The sequence below is a fragment of the Gymnodraco acuticeps genome, unplaced genomic scaffold (genome assembly GCF_902827175.1).
Source record: "Gymnodraco acuticeps unplaced genomic scaffold, fGymAcu1.1, whole genome shotgun sequence".
In the NCBI taxonomy this organism is placed as follows: domain Eukaryota; kingdom Metazoa; phylum Chordata; class Actinopteri; order Perciformes; family Bathydraconidae; genus Gymnodraco; species Gymnodraco acuticeps.
In genome coordinates this window covers 678,710-704,137 of record NW_022990358.1, presented here as the reverse complement: position 1 = coordinate 704,137, position 25,428 = coordinate 678,710, and the positions used below count along the sequence as shown (strand labels likewise).

At 45.7% G+C, this 25,428-nt stretch overlaps 1 protein-coding gene across 2 annotated transcripts in view; it reads right to left on the bottom strand.

Annotated features, from left to right (window-relative positions):
- ogdhb (oxoglutarate (alpha-ketoglutarate) dehydrogenase b (lipoamide)) overlaps positions 1-25,428 on the bottom strand; it is a 42,631-nt gene that overhangs the window by 5,918 nt on the left and 11,285 nt on the right. For both annotated transcript variants that reach the window (XM_034224116.1, XM_034224117.1), the window contains 7 exons: positions 9,249-9,364; positions 8,656-8,810; positions 8,389-8,535; positions 7,592-7,682; positions 7,122-7,301; positions 6,906-7,034; positions 6,482-6,661 (listed from right to left, as the gene is read on the bottom strand). In XM_034224116.1, the coding sequence (XP_034080007.1) occupies positions 6,482-6,661; positions 6,906-7,034; positions 7,122-7,301; positions 7,592-7,682; positions 8,389-8,535; positions 8,656-8,810; positions 9,249-9,364 (998 nt within the window). The remainder of the gene's footprint in view (positions 1-6,481; positions 6,662-6,905; positions 7,035-7,121; positions 7,302-7,591; positions 7,683-8,388; positions 8,536-8,655; positions 8,811-9,248; positions 9,365-25,428) is intronic.

The window sequence follows — 25,428 nt, the reverse complement described above, 5'->3', positions numbered from 1 at the left end:
CCTCTATAGATAATAAACCTGAACTGCTTTCCTTGCCTGTCCCCTTACGCCACTCTTAGCCTGTCGACCCCAATAACAAACAAGTGGGAAAAACTAATAAAGGCTTCAATATACAGTACCAGTCAAAAGTTTGGACACACCGTCACATTTTAAGTTTTTTATTTATTAAAATTGTTTCTACATTGTAGATTAATACTGAAGACATCAAAACTACAAAATAACACATATATTCAATTATGTAAAGAAAAAAGTGTTACAAAAATCCAGAATATGATGATGCTGGTTAAGTCTGCCTTGAATTCTGAATAAATCCCCAACAGTGTCACCAGCAAAGCCCCCCCCCCCCCCTCCATCACACATCCTCCTCCATGCTTCACAGCAGAGTCCTGCACGGGTCTGATTTTCAAGACCCGCTCCCGCCCCGCACCCGCGACGTGCAATACCGAACCCGCCCCGCTACCCGCACATATTGCCAATTAGTTCCGCAACCCGACCCGACCCGTCGGCACAAGATCCGCAACCCGACCCGAACCCGCATATATATGAGCAGTGAAAACGTGCAATTATTAACACACGCAGTTGCATATTTGTCTCAAAAAGCGTGGGATGTTGGTTAGTTCCTCATCTAGGAACCAAAAGCCTCCCAGACGTTGGATTTCGCTCTTGAGGAAGTGTTATTGAAAATGCTGTATTCTCCGCTAGAGAGCTTCACCTCAGCCATTTCGAATGTGGCACGCACAGCAGCAGATTGATGCGCTGCAGAGGTTATGATTGTGCGCGGTCCCGCGGGGGAGAGGTCTGAGGATTTAAACATTAAACTAAATTATTATTATTTTAATATATTTATTATGCAATACCCGCGACCCGACCCGCATCATCTTTGTTTTACCCAGAACCGAACCCGGAAAAAAGCGTTTGAAAAAATACCACCCGCGAATCACCTTTTTTGCGGGTCACCCGTCGGGTACCCGCGGGTACCCGACCCGATGCAGGACTCTGCTTCACAGTGGGAACCATACATGCACCATCCGCTCACCTTCTCTGCATCTCACAAAGACACAGCGGTTGAAACCAAAAATCGCAAATTTGGACTCATCAGACCAAAGTACAGATTTCCACTGTCTAATATCCAATCCTTGTGTTTCTTGGCCCAAACAATTATCTTCTTCTTGTTGTTCATCCTCAGTAGTGGCTTCTTTGCATCAATCGACCATGAAGGCCTGATTCACGCAATCTCCTCTGAACAGTGGATGCTGAGATTTGTCTGCTACTTGAGCTCTGTGATCATTGATGTGGGCTCTAATCTGAGGTGCTTTAACTTGCGGTTTCTGAGGCTGGTAACTCTGATGTATTTATCCTCTGCAGCAGAGGTAACTCTTGCTCTTCCTTTCCCGGGGGGTCCTCATGAGAGCCAGTTTCATCATAGCGTTCAATGGTTTTTGCGACTGCACTTGAGGATACATTCAAAGTTCTTGACATTTTCCGGATCGACTGGCCTTCATTTCTTAAAGTGATGATGGACGGTCGTTTTCTTTACTGAGTCGAGTCGTTCTTGCCATAATATGGATTACAACAGTAGTCAAATAGGGCTTTCCACTGAGCGTCACCCTACCTCTGCACAACACAACTGATGGTCTAAAACACATTCCGAAGGCAAGTCATTCCACAAATGGACTCTTGACAAGGCACACGTGTTAATTGAAAACCATTCCAGGTGACGACCTCGTGTGCAACTCGATTTTGACAGGATAACAACTGGTGACTTCTAGAATTGTGTGAGTAACATTCTGTTTTTAGACTTCTCTGTTTCAGTGTGTGTACTCTGTATACATGCTCTGTAGTTGATCTGACTGAAATTGTGATTTTAAATCTGAAAACCGCTACAGTATGTGTCAGGCAGAAACTTGGGACAAGTAATTTGACTGAAACCTTAAAACTGAACTAACTGACTGCTAGGGTTCACTTTGATTTAAACATTTGTAGAATACTAAGAGCTTTATTGAGTAGGTGTAACTGTATTAAGGGTTAAACTCATAACTTTATAACTCAGGGTTTAATGTAATTGTAAAACCATTGGGCCACTGAAAAGACACAATAACAACTCAGGAGGGAGCCAGTCTCGATTGAGGCCCATCAGCTCTGATCTGCTGCCACTTCCCCCACAGAAACTGTATTTAAATCTCATCCTGATCACTGACCTGCCAGTGTGCAACTCGATTTTGACAGGATAACAACTGGTGACTTCTAGAATTGTGTGAGTAACATTCTGTTTTTAGACTTCTCTGTTTCAGTGTGTGTACTCTGTATAAATGCTCTGTAGTTGATCTGACTGAAATTGTGATTTTAAATCTGAAAACCGCTACAGTATCTGTCTGGCAGAAACTTGGGACAAGTAATTTGACTGAAACCTTAAAACTGAACTAACTGACTGCTAGGGTTAACTTTGATTTAAACATTTGTAGAATACTAAGAGCTTTATTGAGTAGGTGTAACTGTATTAAGGGTTAAACTCATAACTTTATAACTTAGGGTTTAATGTAATTGTAAAACCATTGGGCCACTGAAAAGACACAATAGCAACTCAGGAGGGAGCCAGTCTAGATTTCCTTTTGAGGGCCAATAGCTGCAGAGAGTTAACTAATTAAAGGGGTGTGGCCCCACATCTGTGAGAACTCAGCAATCAGGTGTCTTTTATAGGTAGCACTTTCCTGGAGCGTCAGCTTCAGCCAGTCCTGCTGGAGTCACGAGGGTGGCAAAGAGGAGGAAAATCCTACTTTGATTGAGCTAAGTATCGCTGGTGTTTTATTTTATTTGGTTGTTCAGCCCCTCAGGCTATAATCATGTGTATTTTCTCCATTCCTGTTCATGTGTCTTCTCGCAATTATCACTGGCCCCGTGTATCTCGTAATCGATATAACCGGCCTGCTCTCGTCTATCCCATATGCTCCACTGACATCCAACATCTAGTTTCAGGCGGCCTGTGGAACTGCCAGTCAGCTGTTCCTAAGGCTGACTTCATCTCTGGCTACGCTTCCCTGCAGTCTCTGGATTTCCTTGCTCTCACTGAGACGTGGATTACTCCATCCAACACATCCACCCCAGCAGCTCTCTCCACAGCATATTCCTTCTCCCATACACCCAGACCCACTGGCAGAGGAGGTGGCACTGGTCTCCTGCTCTCTCCCAAATGGAGCTTTTCCCTCTTCAAGCTACCTAACTTCACTCCTTCCACCTTTGAATTCCATGCCGTCACAGTAACCCATCCTATACAATTAACCATTGTTGTTCTCTACCGTCCACCAGGCGCCTTGGGGGACTTCTTGGAGGAATTAGATAATCTCCTCTCACACATCCCTGAAACTGGCCCTCCCGCTGTACTTCTCAGAGACTTCAACCTCCAGACAGGGAAGATAGACTAACTAACATCTCTGTTAACCACCTTTGCTTTCTCACTGTCTCCATCCCCACCAACTCATAATGCTGGCAATGTCCTTGATCTCATATTCTCAAGGACCTGCACTACTTCTAACCTCTCTGTAAACCCGCTCCACACATCCGATCACTTCTTCATTTCATTCTCTCTACCCTTTTCCAAACATAACAAACTAATCTCTTCTCATCCTGCACCTGTCCGCCGTAACCTTCGTTCCCTCTCCCCCTCTACCTTTGCCTCATCGGTGCTCTCAGCCCTCCCTTCCTCTGACTCGTTCCAACTCCTACCTCTAAACTCTGCTGCAGAAACTCTCCTCTCTACTCTCTCATCCTCTCTGGACTCTCTCTGTCCTCTCACATCTCGGCAGGCTCGTCAGTCCCCTCCTGCTCCCTGGCTAAATGATGCACTGCGTGCTAATAGAACCGTCCTTCGGGCAGCAGAGCGGAAACGGTGGAAATCCAAACACCATGACGACCTCCTAACCTATCAGGCTCTCCTCTCCTCTTTCTCTGCTTCGATCTCTCAGGCAAAAAGCACTTTCTTTCAAGATAAGATCCAATCTTCCTATTCCAATCCCAAACAACTATTTTCCATCTTCTCCTCCCTCCTGGACCCCCCAAAGCCCCTTCCCCCTCCTCCCTTCTGTCAAGCGACTTTGTTACCCACTTTGAAAAAAAGGTTGATGATATTCGCTCTTCTTTTTCTGACTCACCTTTACTCACCGCTGGGTCACCAGACCCTCCCTTCACCCACACACTAACCTCCTTCTCCCCTCTCTCTCCAAGTGAGGTTTTTACCCTCATTGCTTCTGCTCGTCCTACCACCTGTCCTCTGGACCCTATCCCTTCAAACCTCCTTCAGACTATCGCTCCTGATATTCTACCGTTTCTCACCCATTTCATGAACACTTCTCTAACTTCTGGTCACTTTCCAAACAGTCTCAAGGAGGCAAGAGTAAACCCTCTCCTAAATAAACCCACTCTCAACCCGTCTGATGTTATAAACTACAGGCCTGTCTCTCTCCTCCCGTTCCTGTCTAAAACACTTGAATGCGCTGTCTTTAAACAACTCTCCTGTTATCTCCATCAGAACAACCTTCTGGATCCGCACCAGTCTGGTTTCAAGGCAGGTCACTCAAAAGAAACTGCCCTCCTTGCTGTCACTGAGGAACTGCACACTGCTAAAGCAGCCTCCCTCTCCTCTGTCATCATCCTTTTGGACCTGTCTGCTGCATTCGACACAGTGAATCATCAGATCCTCCTTCGCACTCTCCAAGAACTTGGAGTTTCAGGCTCTGCACTTTCCCTCATCTCATACCTCAAAGACCGCACCTACAGGGTTACTTGGAGAGGGTCGGAGTCCGACCCTTGTCAATTAACTACAGGGGTCCCTCAGGGCTCTGTTCTTGGTCCCCTCCTCTTCTCCTTGTACACAAACTCGCTCGGATCAGTCATTAGCCCGCATGGTTTTTCATACCACTGCTACGCTGACGACACCCAATTAATTCTGTCCTTTCCCCGCTCAGAGACCCAGGTCGTCGCACGTATCTCTGCTTGTCTAGCGGACATCTCTCAGTGGATGTCTGCTCATCACCTCAAGCTCAACCTTGACAAGACTGAACTGCTTTTCCTTCCGGGAAAAGATTGTCCCACTCTTGACCTAACAATCAACATTGGCACCTCTATTGTTTCCCCGACTCAGACTGCAAGGAATCTGGGTGTGATCCTAGATAACAACCTGTCCTTCACTGCAAACATAGCTGCTACAACCCGCTGCTGCAGATACACGCTTTACAACATCAGGAGGATACGTCCCCAGCTGACCCAGAAAGCGACGCAGGTTCTGGTCCAGGCTCTCGTCATCTCACGCCTAGACTACTGCAACTCCCTCCTGGCTGGTCTACCTGCATGTGCCATCCGACCTCTGCAGCTCATCCAGAATGCAGCGGCTCGTCTGGTCTTCAACCTTCCTAAATTCTCCCACACCACGCCGCTCCTCCGCTCCCTCCACTGGCTTCCGGTAACTGCTAGAATCGACTTCAAGACAATGGTACTTGCGTACCATGCTGCGAATGGATCTGGCCCTTCCTACATCCAGGACATGGTTAAACCGTACACCCCAGCACGTGCACTCCGCTCTGCATCAACCAAACGGCTCGCTGCACCCTCGCTGCGAAGGGGACCCAAGTTCCCATCAGCAAAAACACATGGGTTTGCTATCCTGGCTCCAAAATGGTGGAATGAGCTCCCCATTGACATCAGGACAGCAGATAGCTTACACACCTTCCGGCGCAGACTGAAAACTCATCTCTTTCGACTCCACTTCAAGCAATAGAACTATTAACAGAGCACTTATATACTAATAAAGGACTGGCTTACCTAAAGCCAGTTGAGTAGCACTTGAAATGTTTTTGGTCAATGAAGCCTGATGTACTTATATGATTCTGTTTTCTTCAAGTTTGTATTTTGTTGGTCGAACGCACTTATTGTAAGTCGCTTTGGATAAAAGCGTCAGCTAAATGCAATGTAATGTAATGTAATGAAGCCGACTGAGAAAAGCCAAGAGTGTGCAAAGCTGTCATCAAGGCATAAGGGGGCTACTCTGAAGAATATAAAATAAAAATCATATTCTGGAGTTCTTAACACTTTTTTGTTTACTAGATAATTCCATATGTGTTCTTTCATACTGTAGAACAAATTAAAATAAATAAAAAACTTCGAATTCAAAGGTGTATCCAAACTTTGGACTGGTAGTGTACTTTATCAAAAACAGCTGTTAGTTTATTTACCTTTCCAAAAGTGCCTTTGATTGAAACCTCCTGCTGACAGTTGACCAATTTCTTTAATTTAACATCTCTAGTTTCTCTCCCATTAACCTGTCCCCAGCTGCTGTCTCTCAATGTATCATTGAAGGATTTAGGCATGAACGTGACCTTTACTTTCCTCACTACCAGATTCACAACTTCCTAGATCTGTCAGGCTTCAACGAAGATGGATTGGTATATTATTGACATTATTTGACTTGACAAAACACCTCCTATAAACTTACCAGGTCTACGACTACGTCTTTGTGGAAAGTGTTTCTCCATTCAGATGCCACTTTACACACATATATTACAGCCTCTGGGTCGTCTGCATTGACGTGGAAGATGGGTGCGTTGACCACGCGTGCTACATCTGTCGGATAAGGAGAGGAACGTGCCATCCTGGGATCTGTGGTAAAACCAATCTGTGTGGATGAGAGTTTTAAATTACTACAATAACAGCTGTTATCATCATCAAGTGAAAAGTTGAAGACATTTTTATGATCTATTATGCCCTCAAACTTACAGAAAATAACATTAATGTAGCTGTACTGTTTTCTTTTCAATTTTGTTTTGGTAATATTCTAAATGACTTTAAAATCACAGTATCACAGTATATGCTGAAATAAAAAATGGACACGATAGCATGCTAGCTGTGAATAAAAATACCTGGTTGTTGACCACCACATGAATGGTGCCATGTGTAGTGTAGGACGGCAAGTCAGACAGGTGGAAAGTCTCGTACACGATACCCTGGCCTGCAAATGCAGCATCACCGTGAAGCAGAATAGACATCACCTGTGAAATCATTCAATAGGTTACAAACATGTTAAGAACACAAGGAAAGGTACTTCTTTTCTTCCATGTTTGAATAAACCTCAGTACCCTCTTGCCCTCGGTGTCTCCGCTGTAGAACTGCTCAGCTTTGGTCTTGCCCTGCACCACGGGGTCCACGGCCTCCAGGTGGGACGGGTTGGCCATGAGGGACATTGAGATTTCCCGGTCGCTGACCCGGTTCATCCTCTTGTGATACATCCCCAAGTGATATTTCACATCACCAGAACCCTGAGCAGAATATCACAAAAATGTGAAATCCATCAACCTCAAGAAGACAGTTTAGCCTTAAACGTTTGGTTAATTGATGGCATTTAAAAGGAAATAAAAAAAAAAAATTATTGTCAGTTGAGGCTCTTTATCAAGTCAATAAATATATTTTCTTTTACAACAAACGAATAATCACTGAATATAAAATAATCAACAGATTCATTGGAAATGGTCATTATCAGTCCTTGCCGCCTTAAAACCACTGATACCACTGTAACTATCTAAACCAACATTTAGTGACCTATTCCGACCTCATCAGCAGCCTCTAGCTTGGAGTCAAACTGGCAGAAGATTTGGTCCAGCTCTTTCCGGATCACGTTAGCGAGAACATTCAGCCTTCCTCTGGAGATGGAGAAGTTACATTAGGAAGGAAAATTCAAGCAAAGGCTTTTTCATCAGATGCTATCATGTGACACAAAGGGTTGAAACCCCCCTAAACTGTAATCACTGAGTTTATTAGAGACACTGATATTCGTCAGGGATCAAATTCATAAAGTGGAATAACATCATCTTATAAAACAATCTGATTGGTTCTTAGCCGTGACATACTGAGCGTATACCACGGGTAGAATTGTAGTTACTTTTCACAACAAGTCAGTATCCCTCCGCGTCTGAGAAAAACTGTATACAGTTGGGCTGAAAAACAAACTGCCTGTTTGTCGACCCTCCGCTTCGCGTCGGGCCGAACCACGCCCCTTAGCTGTGATATAATGAGCATATACCACGGCCTGTCGTGAGCTATTGCTTAAGTATATCATTGTACATGTGAAAATACACATATTTAAAAAAAAAAAAAACACTCATACAAGACAGTTCAACAATAGTTATTAAAGGATGAAGGAGTTAACAAATCATGATCATAAATGTTTGTATGATCAAAAGTCTCATATCTAAGGTGGGAACATCTACTAAACCTTGATTTTATCTTTCCAAGCGTCAACAATGTGTGCATTTATGACAGGCAAACGCTGTAGGAATTGAAATAGATTTTGGCCCTGAAAAAGACCGTTTGATATCTTATTGGATAAGATGTAATGTCATTGTCTACCTGTGAGGCATCCCCATGATCACACTCTCCACTCCGCTCAGACTGGACATGTCGATGATGGTTTTGAGGGCCGGGATGAGCGATTCACAACCCTCCAGACCAAAGCGTTTCTCTGACGACCATTTCCTCTGGAGGAACTCCTCAAACCTGTGAACAGGTGATGCTGCTGCGTCACATTGTGGCTCAGAACATCTATCCCCCTGCAGCTGCTTTGCATGCTTTTATAGTTGAGGAGTATAAGGAGTGTTGAGGAATGTGTAGACAGACCTTGTGGAGCGGATCATTCTGGCCAAAAGAGTCTTCTTCTCCTCCAGACTGAACTGCATGATTCCAGGTGTCTCGAACTTCTCTCTGATCCACTGGCACTGCTCCAAGTCGTTAATGAACATGAACTCTACTCCAATGTGTTGACAGTAGGCCATCTAAAAGAGAGAGAAGAACGTTTTAACTCTTCACTATCATGTCCTGGTAAAGCTTGAAGCTGATCTCAATGTTCACTTGGTTGCTCAAACACATTAAAGGGGCCTTATTCTGATAATTTTCAGGTTCATATTTGTATTTTGTGCTTCTACTGTGACATGTTCACATGCTTTAATGTTCAAAAAGCTCTTTACTTTTCTCATACTGCCTGTGCTGCTACACCTTTTCTCACCCTCTGTCTGAAACCAGAGCCCAGTCTGCTCTGATTGGTTAGCTGGCCGGATCTGTTGCTCATGTTAAATAATTGCTATCAAACATTTTATTTATTGCTATTATTAATTGCATTTTTGTACTAAATTTGTTTTTATCCTGTTACTATATACTTTGAATGGCACCACTGCATAAAAGGTGTCCATTTTGACACATTTTAAATACTTTACCTCCAGTCGTCGGATAATCTCTCTGAGAGGCAGAGAGCTCTCGCTGCCCCCGATGAAGGTGGTGGTGGGGAGCCGGAACACCTTGTCCAGGTCGGATTCCGCCAGTCCGTAAACACCTGTTTCAAAGACATTGACATGAGCAGAAAGCGTAGGCATGCAAATCAGGTCAAGGTCAGGGTTAAAAACAGCTTGGAACAGAAAAATACCACATGACTAACATATTATTAAGACACAGAATAGGAGGAAACATCTGTAAATAGAAGATTATCTGGAATGTGTGACCCCTGCTTACTTTTTTTAAGTTTACTTTTATTACCATTTAACTGCCTTAACAGCTGTCAGATTACATTTTGTCCAGATTACTAAAAACATGGGAGCGGTTGAGTGATGAGGTGTCGGCGTTCTGGCGATTTACTCAGAAGGCTTCAGTAGAAGCTGCTGGGAGTCCCAGCAGCTTCTACTGAAGCCAGTCCCCAACTCCGGGGACTTCCGGCCGGGGACTTCGGGCGGCAGTATACGCCGTGAAGTGGTTTGCGGCCTGCCAGTAAACCCAAAGCAGAAGAAGAAGAAGTGACGTCAGTGGCTTCATTTGCGTAATCTTCCCTCAGGGACTTATTCCGGTGTGAACGCGATCTACTCTTTAGTTCCATGGGGGAACTAAGTGCTGGGAACTAAGTACGGCAAAGTACTTGGTGTGAAAGCGGCAGAGACAAAGAAAGGACAAAAAGTAGATTATGTTCTCATTATTGGATTATTAAGAGAGTTTGAGAACACCTCATTATATCAAATCAGTCACATAATTGTATCTTTTGTTCCCTGATGAGGCCAAAGCTCTCTTGTGGTTACTACAGAATCATCACTGAACTCAACACAGTTTTAAAGTGTCCCAGCTTTCAGGCCCTGAGGCTCTGGGCAGACCTGACAAACAAGATCAGACATGTTATGTGTCTTTCAAATTAGTTTGAAAGGTTTTCACCTGAAGCTGTGGCTTTTGGCATCTTGTTTTGTTTGTCTTTGTAATGCAGGGGTGGGGAACCTTTTCCCTTTCATGGGCCATTTCAATTTTTTCAACATCCTCCGAGGGCCGTACAAATGATTGACCTCTGCTTAAAAAAAACAAAAATCACAGCCCATTCATTTGGCCTTTCTTTCATGCTGTGCAAAGAAAAAGCAACCTCTTAATCCAGATATTTTACCATGACTCGCGCATGCATGCACGTGCACGGTTGTGGCATGACCACCAAAATAGAAAGATATTGGACACAAGATGTATGCAAATGTATTTAGTTTCCTATGTGTACATGATTTAAGTGGGGGGGGGGGACCTAACCTCCTCTAGGGGGGTCCGTGGGGATGCTCCCCCGGGAAGATTTTTTTTAAAATGTTGAAGTGAAAAGCATCAATCTGGAGCACTTTGAGAGCAACATTAGGAGCTCCATGGATACATCTCTCAACACCCATATGAAACAGAACTGTAAGAAGATTTCTTTTTCTTTATGAATATTTTACAAATCACTTCCCTTTCAAACTGTATTCTTGTTTATTAATAACAACTTTTTTTACTGTCATATAGTATTTTATACCTGTTTACTTTATTCTCTTGTTTTTTTATAACTATAATGATCATATAAAGATGTGCCTTTACCTCACTGGTTGGAGAAAAAGCTTCTTATATTCGTTAGCACAGCTAGCTAACCAGATGCTAATAACAACAAAGTTATTGACTGTATGATCAGTATGACAGTAGATGAACAGATCGCCACTGGGCTTTCAACTAAAGACACAGCCACGCAGAAACTGCGGCATGTGTACGGCTCCTTATGGGTACTGCAATGTTTTGGCCGGAGGGACGTTCTGGTGCTCTCCGTCAGAACTGCACCCCTGGCTGCTTCTCAGGTCGACTATTTTCATTTCCTCGCTCCTCGGTCCTCGGTCTCACCGGAAGTTGATTTGCCTGCGCCATCTTGAGTACCGTCCCATGGCTCTTATTTCTGCCGGAGGACCGATGATCGAGGAGCGATAACCGAGGAACCACCAGACCATCCTCCGATGAAATCCTCAGATACTCACCCCGCCCGCTTACTGTGTATCGCTCACTGATTGGACGAGGCAGTGCATGCACTGATCTGATGCTTCTTGACATGAGAGCAGTTTCCCAGCGGAGTGAAGAAAATACATGAACCTCACGGGAGTCACTCCTCAGTTTATACCGTGTTTTGTTTCAATTAATGTATAATTTAGTTACAAATATGTGATATATCTGAACAACAAAGTGGTAAAAAATCATTTAATTCATTTTTTGGAAACATTTTCATGATCGCTTTTTTCGTTTTACATTTTCATTTATTGTCATTTCCATTCAGTCAGTCATTAAGTGCTATTAAAATGTTAATGTGCTACATATCCACACAAACAAACAAAGTGTGCAATCCAATGAATGTTAATCTAACTGGGTTTTGATAGATAACATATCTCTTTTTCTTCTCTCAATTATTTTATTTCTATTGTGCACTCGAATCAATATTAATCAAACTATTGTTCATTTATACATTTTAAGAATGGCGTTTATCTTTTTTGAGAATTAGTTCTTATTTTATTTTATTTATTGGGGTCTACAACAGATGATACAAATGTTTGTGTCAGTAAATGTGTACTAACAGAGGCGGGGGGGTGTGTGGAAATAACGGGGACAGAGCTGCTGTCAGACGATCAGCTGTGCAGCGTCATCACAAACTGACGTCGCTTCACGTGACGCTCCGGAGGAAAGGACGTCCCATTGCTCTTAAAACTAATTTCCCTGCTTCTCGTGGTTTCCTTAGAGGCTTCTCAATACTCAAATTTCCCCTCCTCGACTCCTCGGTCCTCGGTCCTCCGGTAGTGACCCGGAAATGAATTTCAGCGCGCCATTTTGAAGGACATCTAATTTCTCTAAATGCACACCGAGGACCGAGGATCGAGCGTCGAGGAGGCTCTCTGGAGGAGCTCTAACCGAGGATACACTGATGGTTCCTCCACGGCTCCTCCACGGATGCATTTCCGGGAACGGTGGAGGCGTGACGCAAGGCCGGACTTATCTCAGCCAATGACAGCTATGCATGCATCCCCTGGATATTATTTTAGAAACTGCTTTCATCGCGTCGCGATGTTTCCAGAGAGAACAGCTGTGAGGTCCGTGCAGAAAGCAGAGCAGTGTCAGTGTGTATAATATATATCAATAACAGGCCTACTCTCTTTATTTGCTTTAGTTTAGTAGATATCTACAAACAAAGAGTCGATATTTTTCTAAGACCATTGCTTCACATAATAAAATACACAACGGCTTATGCTTTAGGAGCTGTAGGTGTGTGTGGTACAGTGTGTAGGTGTGTGTGGTACAGTGTGTAGGTGTGTGTTGTCCATCCATCCATCCATCTTCTTCCGCTTATCCGTGGTCGGGTCGCGGGGGGTAGCAGTTCCAGCAGAGAGCCCCAAACTTTCTTTTCCCTGGCGACATCAACCAGCTCTGACTGGGGGATCCCAAGGCGCTCCCAGGCCAGCGAAGATATATAATCCCTCCACCTGGTCCTAGGTCTACCCCTTGGTCTCTTCCCAGCTGGACGTGCCTGGAACACCTCCCTAGGGAGGCGCCCAGGTGGCATCCTAACTAGGTGCCCGAACCACCTCAACTGGCTCCTTTCGACGCGAAGGAGGAGCGGCTCAACTCCGAGTCCCTCCCTGATGACCGAACTTCTCACCTTATCCCTAAGGGAGACACCAGCCACCCTGCGGAGAAAACCCATCTCGGCCGCTTGTATCCGCGATCTCGTTCTTTCGGTCATGACCCATCCTTCATGACCATAGGTGAGGGTAGGAACGAAAATGGCCCGGTAGACAGAGAGCTTTGCCTTCTGGCTCAGCTCCCTTTTCGTCACAACGGTGCGGTAAAGCGACTGCAGTACCGCTCCCGCTGCTCCGATTCTCCGGCCCATCTCACGCTCCATTGTTCCCTCACTCGAGAACAAGACCCCGAGATACTTGAACTCCTTCACTTGGGGTAAGGACTCATTCCCTACTTGAAGTGGACAGTCCATCGGTTTCCTGCTGAGAACCATGGCCTCAGATTTGGAGGTGCTGATCCTCATCCCAGCCGCTTCACACTCGGTTGCGAACAGATCCAGTGAGTGCTGAAGGTCGCAGACCGATGAAGCCATCAGAACCACATCATCTGCAAAAAGCAGTGGTGCAATCCTTAGTCCACCGAACTGCAGACCCCCTCCCCCATGACTACGCCTCGAAATCCGATCCATGTATATTACAAACAGGATTGGTGACAAAGCGCAGCCCTGGCGGAGGCCAACCCTCACCGGAAATGGGTCCGACTTACTGCCGAGGACCCGGACACAGCTCTCGCTTTGGGAGTACAGAGATTGGATGGCCCTGAGTAGAGACCCCCTCACCCCATACTCCCGCAGCACCTCCCACAGTAACTCCCTGGGAACTCGGTCATACGCCTTCTCCAAGTCTACAAAACACATGTAGACCGGATAAGCGTATTCCCAGGCCCCCTCCAGGATCCTTGCGAGAGTAAAAAGCTGATCCGTCGTTCCACGACCAGGACGGAATCCGCATTGTTCCTCCTCAATCTGAGGTTTGACAATCGGCCTGACCCTCCTTTCGAGTACCTTAGAGTAAACTTTCCCGGGGAGGCTGAGTAGTGTGATGCCTCTGTAATTGGCACACACCCTCTGATCCCCCTTTTTAAAAAGGGGGACCACCACCCCGGTCTGCCACTCCTTCGGTACTGTTTCCGACTTCCACGCAACGTTGATGAGACGTGTCAACCATGACAGTCCCTCAACACCCAGAGCCTTCAGCATTTCCGGGCGGATCTCATCCACCCCCGGGGCTTTGCCACTGTGGAGTTGTTTGACGACCTCAGTGACCTCCCCCCGGGAGATTGGTGTTGATCCCCCGTCATACTCCAGCTCTGCCTCTAACATAGAGGGCGGAGTTGTCGGGTTCAGGAGTTCCTCAAAGTGTTCCTTCCAACGCCCTAACACTCCATCAGTTGAGGTCAACAACGTCCCATCCTTACTGTACACAGCTTGGATGGTTCCCTGCTTCCCCCTCCTGAGGTGTCGGACAGTTTTCCAGAACAACTTTGGTGCCGCCCGAAAGTCCTTCTCCATGTCTTCTCCGAACTTCTCCCACACCCGCTGCTTTGCCTCGGCCACGGATGAGGCTGCTGCCCTTCGGGCCTGTCGGTACCTTGCAACTGCCTCGGGAGTCCCCCGGGATAACAAATCCCTGAAGGCCTCCTTCTTCAGTCGGACGGCTTCCCTGACCACCGGTGTCCACCAGGAGGTTCGAGGGTTACCGCCCCTTGAGGCACCTAGGACCTTGAGACCACAGCTCCCCGCCGCGGCTTCGGCAATAGAGGCTTTGAACACCGACCACTCTGGTTCAATGTCCCCAACCTCCACAGGAATGCCCGAAAAGCTCCGCCGGAGGTGTGAGTTGAAGGCCTCCTGAACTTGGGCCTCCTCCAGACGTTCCCAGTTCACCCGAACTACACGTTTGGGCTTACCAGGTCTATCCAGAGGCTTCCCCCGCCACTCGACCCAACTCACCACCAGATGGTGATCAGTTGACAACTCCGCCCCTCTCTTTACCCGAGTGTCCAAAACATACGGCCTCAGGTCCGATGATACGATAACGAAATCGATCATGGACCTTCTGCCTAGGGTGCTCTGGTACCACGTACACTTATGAGCATCCTTATGTTCGAACATGGTGCTTGTTATGGCCAATCCATGACTAGCACAGAAGTCCAGTAACAAACCACCACTCCGGTTCAGATCAGGGGGGCCGTTCCTCCCAATCACGCCCCTCCAAGTGTCTCCATCATTGCCCACATGTGCGTTGAAGTCTCCCAGCAAGATTAAAGAGTCCCCTTCAGGAGCCCCATACAGGACTCTTTCCAGGGTCTCCAAGAAGGCCGTATACTCTGAACTGCTGTTGGGTGCATAAGCACACACAACAGTCAGAGTTTTCCCCCCCATAACCCGCAGGCGTAGGGAGGCGACCCTCTCGTCCACTGGGGTAAACTCCAACAACGAAGCACCTAACCGGGGACTTGTGAGTATCCCCACACCCGCCCGGCGCCTCACACCTTGAGCAACTCCGGAGAAGAATAGAGTCCAACCCCTATCCAGAAGTAAGGTTCCAGAGCCGACGCTGTGCGTAGAGGTGAGCCCAACCAGATCCAACTGGTAACGCTCCACCTCCCGCACAAGCTCCGGCTCCTTCCCCCCCAGAGAGGTGACGTTCCACGTCCCCAAAGCCAGCTTCTGTCGCCCGGGTCTGGTCCGTCGAGACCCTCCGCTTTCACTGCCACCCTTCTGGCAGCGCACCCGACCCCATCGATGTTTCCCGTAGGTGGTGGGCCCGCGGGACGGAGAAGCGGAGGTGTTGCCCACGTTGCCTTTTCGGGCTGGGCCCGGCCGGGCTCCGTGGCAAGCCCGGCCACCAGACGCTCGCCGACGAGTCCTCCTTCTGGGCCTGGCTCCAGAAGGGGACCCCGGGCTTCCTCCGGGCCGGGTATCCTCACTTCTTAGTTTTTCTTTCATGAGGTCTTTTGAACCAATCTTAGTCTGGCCCCTTGCCTGAGACCAATTTGCCATGGGAGACCCTACCAGGAACACAAGGTTCCAGACAACACAGCCCCCAGGTTCATCAGGGCACACAAACCTCTCTACCACGGTAAGGTGCTGGTGCTGGTTCTTCAGTGTGTTGTACAGTGCGTAAATGCGGCGGACAGACGGGTCTCAGTTGGTTTGGTGTCCTCTGCTTACTTTTAATAGGCCTACTTGTAAATACAACTTTTGGCCCGTAATTTCAATTCCCCATTTCAGCGACCAGAGAGAGAGGGGGGGGTAGGTATATCCAGTCTCTGATTGTGTTACGTTATTATGAGAGTGCTCTCATACTTTAAATTGTATATATTTATATAAATATATTTGTGTGTGTGTGTCCGCATCTGTAGCCTGTTATTGTCTCATTATACCGCACTCTCAATGAATTCAAAGTAAATATGTGGGGGAACAATGTTCAGCTGATCTAACAGAGATACAGCGCTATGACAAAACACTCGACAGCTGATGCAGCTGTTGCCACGTAATAATGAATGGACGTCTTTAATATGACTGCTCAGAGGAGAGGAGTTCTCATTTCTTTAAACGTCTGCTGCTTCCCCTCCTCTCTCCTCGGTTCCCCTCCTTTGAGTATTGAGAAGCCTCTCTTGCGTCCCTCCATGCTTCCCTGGAGGGAGGGACTAGACGCAGGGAAACGACGCAAGTGAGGGAAGCAAGGATTTCATTTAATCGACCTGAGAAGCAGCCCCTGTCAGACAATAAGACATATACCACGTGATGACACGTTAGGCTCGTGTTGTGTTCAAGGACCCTGACCTTGGCCAGGAAAAACAGGCACTCGCTTGCGGTCTAGATTTCTTAAATGTTTGTCTTTTTTGCGTGTTTATAAATTACCTCGAGGGCCGTACCAAATGGTCTCGCGGCCCGCATACGGCCCGGGGGCCGGAGGTTCCCCACCCCTGTTGTAATGCAATGTTAACTTTATTAATCTAGTTTCCATTTTGTTACTGCCTCTATCAGCATTATAAATTATGATAAAGCCTGACTTTATAGATCTGTTATTTGTGATGTTCTTGTAAGAATCCAAAGGGGAAAAAAAAGGTTTGGTTGTTAAATACTTTTTTTTATTCATTCATTATTTCTTCATCTATAAAATGTGCAATAAATTATACTGTGAATCTTACTTAAACGCTTGCTTGACAACTATATAGAAACTGGTTTATAAATGATCTGTTATTTGATTAATTAATTGATTTGTTCATATCTAAATGCTGCTAAAATAACATTTCAGTGAGTAAGTCAACTATTGAAATAAGAGGTTTTGTTTTTAGTTTAGAACAATTATCACATTTTATAATTAAACTACGCTATGACCGAACACCAAAAAAGGCAATGGAACAAAACCATCATTTTTTTCACTAATGCATCAACTAAATTGTCAGATTTTCTAACGTTCCTTGTATTTATGAGTTTATTTAAACAATACTTGACAGGACATTGCTAACGTCACCTTTGACTAAACTGCACAGTATGTTAAACAAGACACAGTAAAAAGCAGCTGACGTGGTTTAAGCAGGAAACAAACAGGACTGATGGGTTGGATTCTATGTGAGACACTATAGCTTGAGCTCGTGTTGATCTAAAGCAGTGGTTCTCAAATGGGGGTACGCGGACCCTTAGGGGTACGTTGGAGTACTGCAGGGGGTACGTGAGATTTATTTTATTGTTCCCATTTTATTATCCAGAATTACTGTAAACTTTTGAAGAAAGTAGTTAATCTACTATTAGTAGTTTGTTTAAATGCATTAATTACGTTTTTTTTTTACACATATGAAAACGCGAAGTGTAATAACTGCAGTTTGCCTCCCTGTCACTGAGAATAACAAAGTTCCTCAGTGAAGCACAAGCACATGTTTCTCACTAAATTTTAAGTACAACTTATTAAAAAGATCAGTTCAATGCAACTAATGTCGTCTTAGTGTTATTGCATGATGTTAAAATTGGTTTGCCATGAATTTAGTGATGGATTGTAAACATTTGAAATGTAGCATTTAAGTGTTTCTCAGTTACAAGGTTGTTGTTATAATAAATCAGACACTGATGGTGCAGCGCTGTACTGTACCTCTTTATATGGGCATTTTTTCCTTAACAATTTTGTTTGCGCTGATCAGGGGGTACTTGGCTGCATTTATTTCATATTTCATATTATTCATACATTATTGAAAAAAGTTTGAGAACCACTGATCTAAAGCATGTTATGTCCTGGCTGCAGCAAACAGAGATAAGACTAAATGAAACAGAGGAGGAGGGGGGGGGGGGGGGGGGGGGTGGGGGGGTGTATCTATGTGTGTGTTCGTACACCTCTGTCAGCAAATGAGTGCAGGCTGCTGTGCTGAGGACAGGGGGTTTACAATCCAATATGGCCGAGTACGCTCTCTGTGTTACATAAGAGATCTTTAGACTCTCCTCTGTGAACAGCCCCTGCATGACATTTGAAAAAACACACTTGCTTTCTTTGATGATTGCAAAGTTTAAGCAGAATGATTTAATGCTATAATAAATGAGTGTCTGTGTCCAATCTAATCGCAGTAACATTTCAATGAAGAAGGCCCAGATAAGCCCGGATATGCTCTGTTTGATGCCACTGGCTGCTGAGCAAAGGTTAGAAGCAGCCAACAAACACACACACGCCTCCTTTCCAAGCATTACTCAACACATTTTCCACAAGAAGAGATGAAAACCAACATGGAGTAGAGCAGGGAGAACCACAACACTATTTAATAAGCTAATGATAAACCACAGGAAAGTGGTTTCAGGAACACCACGCAGCGATAAAAGAGCAGAGAACAAGGTTTTAAGTTCTGCTCCTACCTCTTATCAGATTTGACAGACGTTCTTTAAAAAAAGATAAATCTGGAGGCATGGAGAGACACAAACACACACACTGTAGTTAAGTATTTCACAGAGCCTCATTAATTCTTTCAGGCGGATTTGGACCCCTAAACCGACTCATTGCTCGACCTCTGTGAACCTCAGCGCCACCAGGACAAAGCAGAACCCGGTGAGACTGAACAATGGCCCGAGTATCTGTGGAAACATCCTACAACAGCTCATAACAATCACCTGTGTTTGAACTCAGAGGCCTAACCTTTTCATGAGGAACAATGACAGTTCGATGCAGGCATGCATAACTCGCCACAGCAAACACACACACACTTTCCACTTTTGAACTATTTGCACTCCTGCGACAAATCTGACAAGTCAGTGTTTGGTTAACACAGTAATGAAACATGTTTTAAAAACTGAATACACAGTAATTAAATACCATGGAATTGGCTGATGTTGATCACTCCCCAATATATGGTGTTGTGTTGACAACCACCAAGCATGTCTTCTTATCTTGTTTTCCTCAGAAACTATAAAATAATATGCCTTACAGTATGTGCTGATAACAGGAGGGACATAAAGATATCCCTCAATAATAATCTGGTCAAATACATTTGAGGTATAAATAATTACAAAATAAAAAAAAGCAAAGGCACCCCATTTAGTAGGGCATACTTTACTTGAATACTTTATATCCCATCCATTAGGGATGAATTATTGTGTAATAAATTGTTAGATATTTAGATTAAGTAATAAGCATCAATAAAACATCCTTTTGGGTTGACAGATTGTGCGAGGCGTTTGTCCTCCTCTAACACAACTCCCTTTGTCTTGTTATCTTGCCCTGTGTTTCATATTGATAGCTTCTTAGAAAAAGAAAGCCTTGGACCATGTATTTATGACTTACCCATTACAATAACAAATAACTAATGCAGTTATTGCTGTTAGCAATTCTTTATCAGTCTCCTCTTCTATTAAATAATCTAATATGTCTGCATTCTGACCTCAGCACAGGGTGACTTAATTAAAAACACATGTGAGGGTCAATTTAAAGAGGACCTATTATGTTATATTGGAAACATATATTCTAGGGCCATACCTATATAAAACATGTCTGTGAAGGTTTTTTTTTCAAAATACCAAACGGGTCACCCATTGTAGCCATCCCTCATACTGCTCAAACCCCTCTTTTGAAGCCCTGGCCCTGTCTCAGGTCGACTATTTTCATTTCCTCGCTCCTCGGTCCTCGGTCTCACCGGAAGTTGATTTGTCTGCGCCATCTTGAGTAGCGTCCCATGGCTCTTATTTCTGCCGGAGGACCGAGGATCGAGGAGCGATAATGGAGGAGCTATAACCGAGGAACCACCAGACCATCCTCCGATGAAATCCTCAGACACTCGCCCCGCCCCCTTACTTTGTATCGCTCACTGATTGGACGATGCAGCGCATGCACTGATCTGATGCTTCTTGACATGAGAGCAGTTTCCCAGCGGAGTGAAGAAAATACATGAAACTCACGAGAGTCACTCCTCAGTTTAAACTGTGTTTTGTTTCAATTCATGTATCATTTAGTTACAAATATGTGATATATCTGAACAACAAAGTGGCCAAAAATCATTTTATTCATTTATTGGAAACATTTTCATGATCGCTTTTTTCGTTTTATATTTTCATTTATTGTCATTTCCATTCAGTCAGTCATTAAGTGCTATTAAAATGTTAATGTGCTACATATCCAAACAAACAAACAAAGTGTGCAATCCAATGAATGTTAATCTAACTGGGTTTTGATTGATATCTCTTTTTCTTCTCAATTATTTTATTTCTATTGTGCACTCGAATCAATATTAATCAAACTATTGTTCGTTTATAAATCTTAAGAATGGCGTTTATCTTTTTTGAGAATGAGTTCTTATTTGATTTTATTTATTGGGGTCTACAACAGATGATACAAATGTTTGTGTCAGTAATTGTGTGGCAGGGGTGTTTGTGAAAATAACGGGGACAGAGCTGCTGTCAGACGAACAGCTGTGCGGCGTCATCACAAACGGACGTCGCTTCACGTGACGCTCCGGAGGAAAGGACGTCCCATTGCTCTTAAAACTAATTTCCCTGCTTCTCGTGGTTTCCTTGCGTCCCTCCATGCTTCCCTGGAGGGAGGGACTAAACACAGGGAAACGACGCAAGTGAGGGACGCAAGGATTTCATTTAACCGGCCCCTGTTAGAGAAACGCGGATTTTGGGTCCTTAGCTTGAAAAAAAAGAAAAGAAGGCGGAGCTAATGCCTGATCAGAATTCTACCGGAGATAAAGTTAAATTCTGCTGTGATAAACCGCCATCCTGTTTAAACCACGTCAAGGATTATTTCTGAAACAGTATGGAGCTCAAATGCTTTTTCTCTTGCAGGTTTATTACAAGGAGAGTTCTTTTTTTATTTCCTGCTTTTTAAAAACACATGTGCTCTACGGTACAGGTTAGCTCTGAGTGTTAGTGAGGCTTGCTAATGTAAACAAAGACGAGATTACGTCCAAAACACGTCAGGCATTGTTTCTGATAGCAACTTTCTGTGGGTCTGCCGACGTCACCTCGGATGGAATCTGTATCCGCTCGTTGTACACCCGTTTTTAAAAGATTTGGGTACGGAGGAAAAGAGAGGGTTTTATTTTCTGACGCTGCGTGAGTTCCCCGACGCACCGGGGACACATATTTATGTAGAAAAGACATCACAAAGTGCATTTTGCATGATAGGTCCCCTTTAACAAAACATATGGACACATTGTATCGCCTCCAGCAACATTTTGAAGGTTAACCGTAGTTCAAACCGGAGAGACGTGATGTAAGGAATACATATTTATTGTTTACACGTCATATGAATGAAATGGTTGCCATGATAATACAAAAGGAGAATGGAATGGTGTTTGGCGATTAGGCCCCGGTTTGCAGGATAATCATTCAGGAGGGAAAGAACCGAACCGATGAAATCCCCGGGGTCTAGACACTGGTGGTGGCACCGGTCTGAAGAAGGAAGTTTAACTTTGTCCTGGAGGAGACGGGAGGCGAGAGGGGTGGAGGCGGGTTGCGTGTAGTCACCTGAAATGACAACTGACAGGGAGGAAGAGCAGGTATTTAAGAAATTGATACCCCGGCCACACAAGGACGAAAACGGTCGTTTGCGTTGCTGTTTAGTGTCATATAGACCGTTCTGCCACACGAGGACGACCGAATACAGCACTAAAGGACTGCGTAAACGATAACGGGTCCCAAGGTGGATAGAACGGCATACGCAACGCTCTGGGGGGTCCAACGGCTCCGTGTGTACGCCCTATACGATCATTTTCTGATAATGATGAGGCAATAGCCCCGCCTCTCCCCACCTCTGCTGCTCACCCCCGCGTCAAAGTAAACTGCACACTGAATTCAGATTATTTATCTTTCTCTCGATATGGACATAAACGCGAGTGAAGTCTAATCTGATAGGACGGCGACACGCAGCTCTGCTCACCTGCAGCTCCTCCCGCTGTGATGCGGCGGTGAACGGAGTAAAACACACACTTCAAGTCCGATCATCACCCTTAGCTATTTTAATTACCTCTCAAACTACCTAAACTAGTTATAAATATGTTTATTTTTACTGTCGGCCGGGTCACTCATTACTGGATCAGCTGCTGCATGAAACAGACACTGGCGCTGTCCGAAGAGAGGGAGGAAAAAGAGAGGCTCCGTGTATTTTATTATTATAATATATAGATTCGTTATTCATTTGTTTTAAAGCTCAATAAATAACAAAGAAGACCTTTGACCGGCACTTTTATAATTTTGTCGGAAGATTTAAACTTTAATACACGTTGACTGGCGAAAAACTCTGCCCGGTTCCCTCGGCCCCCACCGCGGAGAATAAACAGAAGGGCAACCATGACAACCATGCTTCTTCGCTGCTTTTGTGGAGGAAGTTACAGCGCCACGTACAGGCTCCTGCATATGTACTGCAGCTTCTCCAGCGGTTGGAGCTAAACGGAGCTGTCTCGTGTGGACAGACACTATCCGGATGACTATTGCGTGTGGACGGAAGCTTTTTTGCGATTGCGTTTGCGTTAATCCTATGCGTTTAGCCGTTTTCGTCCTCGTGTGGCCGGGGCATTAGCCTGTGCAGCAATTGGCTGCTGAGGGGTGACGCCCTCGTATTTAATGAGGGGGGAAGGGAGCAATAGAGTGACGTGTAAGTGACTCGTGTTAGGTCTTCCTTATTGAACTTGCGATAAAGCTTTCATTTCAAACCGGAGAGACGTGATGTAAGGAATACATATTTATTGTTTACACGTCATATAAATGAAATGGTTGTCATGATAATACAAAAGGAGAATGGAATGGTGTTTGGCGATTAGGCCCCGGTTTGCAGGATAATCATTCAGGAGGGAAAGAACCGCTCTGATGAAATCCCCAAAACCAGTGAAGTATGAAATACTGAGATGAACTGAGTTTCTTACCTTGTGGGGTGACTGTGGTGATGAAATAATAGATTAACATATGTATGCGGCAGTGGGCCGGAATCACTGCCGGAGCTTACGGGTCATGCCGAGACTCTGACTGCCAAAATCAGTGCCGGTCTTATCTGAAAACGACCTGAGGGTCGCCTGCCTGGCTAGCAGGGCTTGACTACTCCGCCCGAAGGTCGAACGTCCTGCCGGAGCAGGGATCTTGTTTTGTAACTAACACCGAAGTGTACGGTGGCCCAACGTCCACGACACCGAAGTGTACGGTGGCCCGAAGCCACGACACCGAAGTGTACAGTGGCCCAAGTCCACAAGACCGAAGTCTGCTGGGACCAGCAGTCCACGAGACCGAAGTCTACGGGGGCCCTCGGTCCACACCTGACTTCGCAGGATATACATTTTACACGGACACATTTGAGCAAGGGCCTGGGATTTGGATACCTGCGTGCATGAGATGAAGCCCGTTACATGTAGGTGCAGTGTGAGACGAGACATTATTCCCTGTGGGCGGGGCCCGCGGACTAGGCCGGGAATGCAGTTTGAAATCCGGTACCATAATGAGACATGTATACGTGTAGACTTGTTATGAACCACCACCAGTTATATGCAGATATCATAGTTAGGGTCAGAGATCTTTGGGAAGCCAGTACGGCGCTGATGTCCGGGCGAAGGTAGGTTGTGAAGGCGGAGGAGGACCACCGTCCTAGTTGTTGTAGGGATGAGATAGAGAGACCTTGATTAGCAGCAGAGGTGGCTGCACCTATCCTGAAGGAATGTCCCGAGTATGATATAGGTGATAGGCCGGATTTAATGAGAACTTGCTTGAGGTAGAAATTGACGGGGGCCATGACCCTGCGAACCACTCTCCCTGGAAGAAACCCCCAAAACCCACGGATGGGGCGGCATCCGTGAAGAACCTCATTGAGTCAGAGGAACGCACGAGGTCATCGTAAAAGAAAGTAACTCCGTTCCAGTGGGCGAGCAGGAGGGACCAGAAACGTAGGTCTGAGCGGCAGCCTTCGTCTAAGAAAACGCAGTCATGGAGGTTGTCGACCGCTGATGCTGCGTCCAGGAGGCGGGAGATGAACGAGCGCCCCTGGGGGATGACGTGCCTGGCGAAGTTGAGGTGTCCGAGAAGGGAGAGCAACTGTTGTTTTGTGATAACTTGTTGCTCGCAGTATGACTTGGTGATGTCCCGGATGCGCTGCAATTTGACGGAGGGGAGAGACGCCTTCATGTCTATGGAGTCGAGGATGATGCCTAAGAACTCTAAGCGTGTATCGGGACCTAACGTTTTCTCTTTGGAGAGAGGGACACCTCACTCCTGAAGCAGTGTTTAAGCTTGGCCAGTGAGATCCCTGAGCTCTCCTGTGGCGGGTCTATGGGGAGGAAGTCGTCCGGTAGGTGAAGGACGGAGGGGATTCTGACGATGTTCAGCAGGATCCAGCAGAGCGCTTCCGAGAAGGAATTGAAGATGCGGGGGCTGCTTCTGCACCCGAAGGTCAGGCGAACGGCGAAAATAGAGTTTGGACTCCCACTTAATACCGAACAAATTCCACTGAGACGGATGAATGGGGATGATTTTGAAGGCATCGGTAATGTCCGCTTTGGAGAGCCGAGCTCCGTGCCCTGTGAACTTGATCATCTTTATTGCATTATCCACTGAGGCATGGTGAAGGGAGAACTGATCTGGAGGGATGATGCTATTGATGCTGCAGAATGGGCCGGAGCGGGGAGCGGACAGATCGAAAATCAGCCTTTTTATTTACGTGTGGCTATTCCGATGGGATTTGAACGGAACACTGAGAGGGGGGAGGAGCTAAAAGGACCGATTATATATCCTTTGAGAAGTTCTTTGTCGATGAGCTGGGAAACTATGTTGGGTTCTTTAGCGGCTGACTGTAAGTTTCTTGCTACGAAAGTCACTGTGGGAGATGGGAGGATCCCTACCCTGAAGCCTTGGGAGAGCCGTGACAGGAGATAGTCAACAAACACGGAATCTGGGTGAGTAGATAGCGCAGCTGCTAGCTGAGGGATGTTAATGGGAGTGGAGGGGTGATATTCCAAAATGTTTTGGTTTTTTTCACGATGTTTCTGGCGCAGAGCTACTGTGACGGCCCGTCCACACGGTGGCGTGCGTTAAAGCTTCCAAACGCTTCTGCCCATTCACTT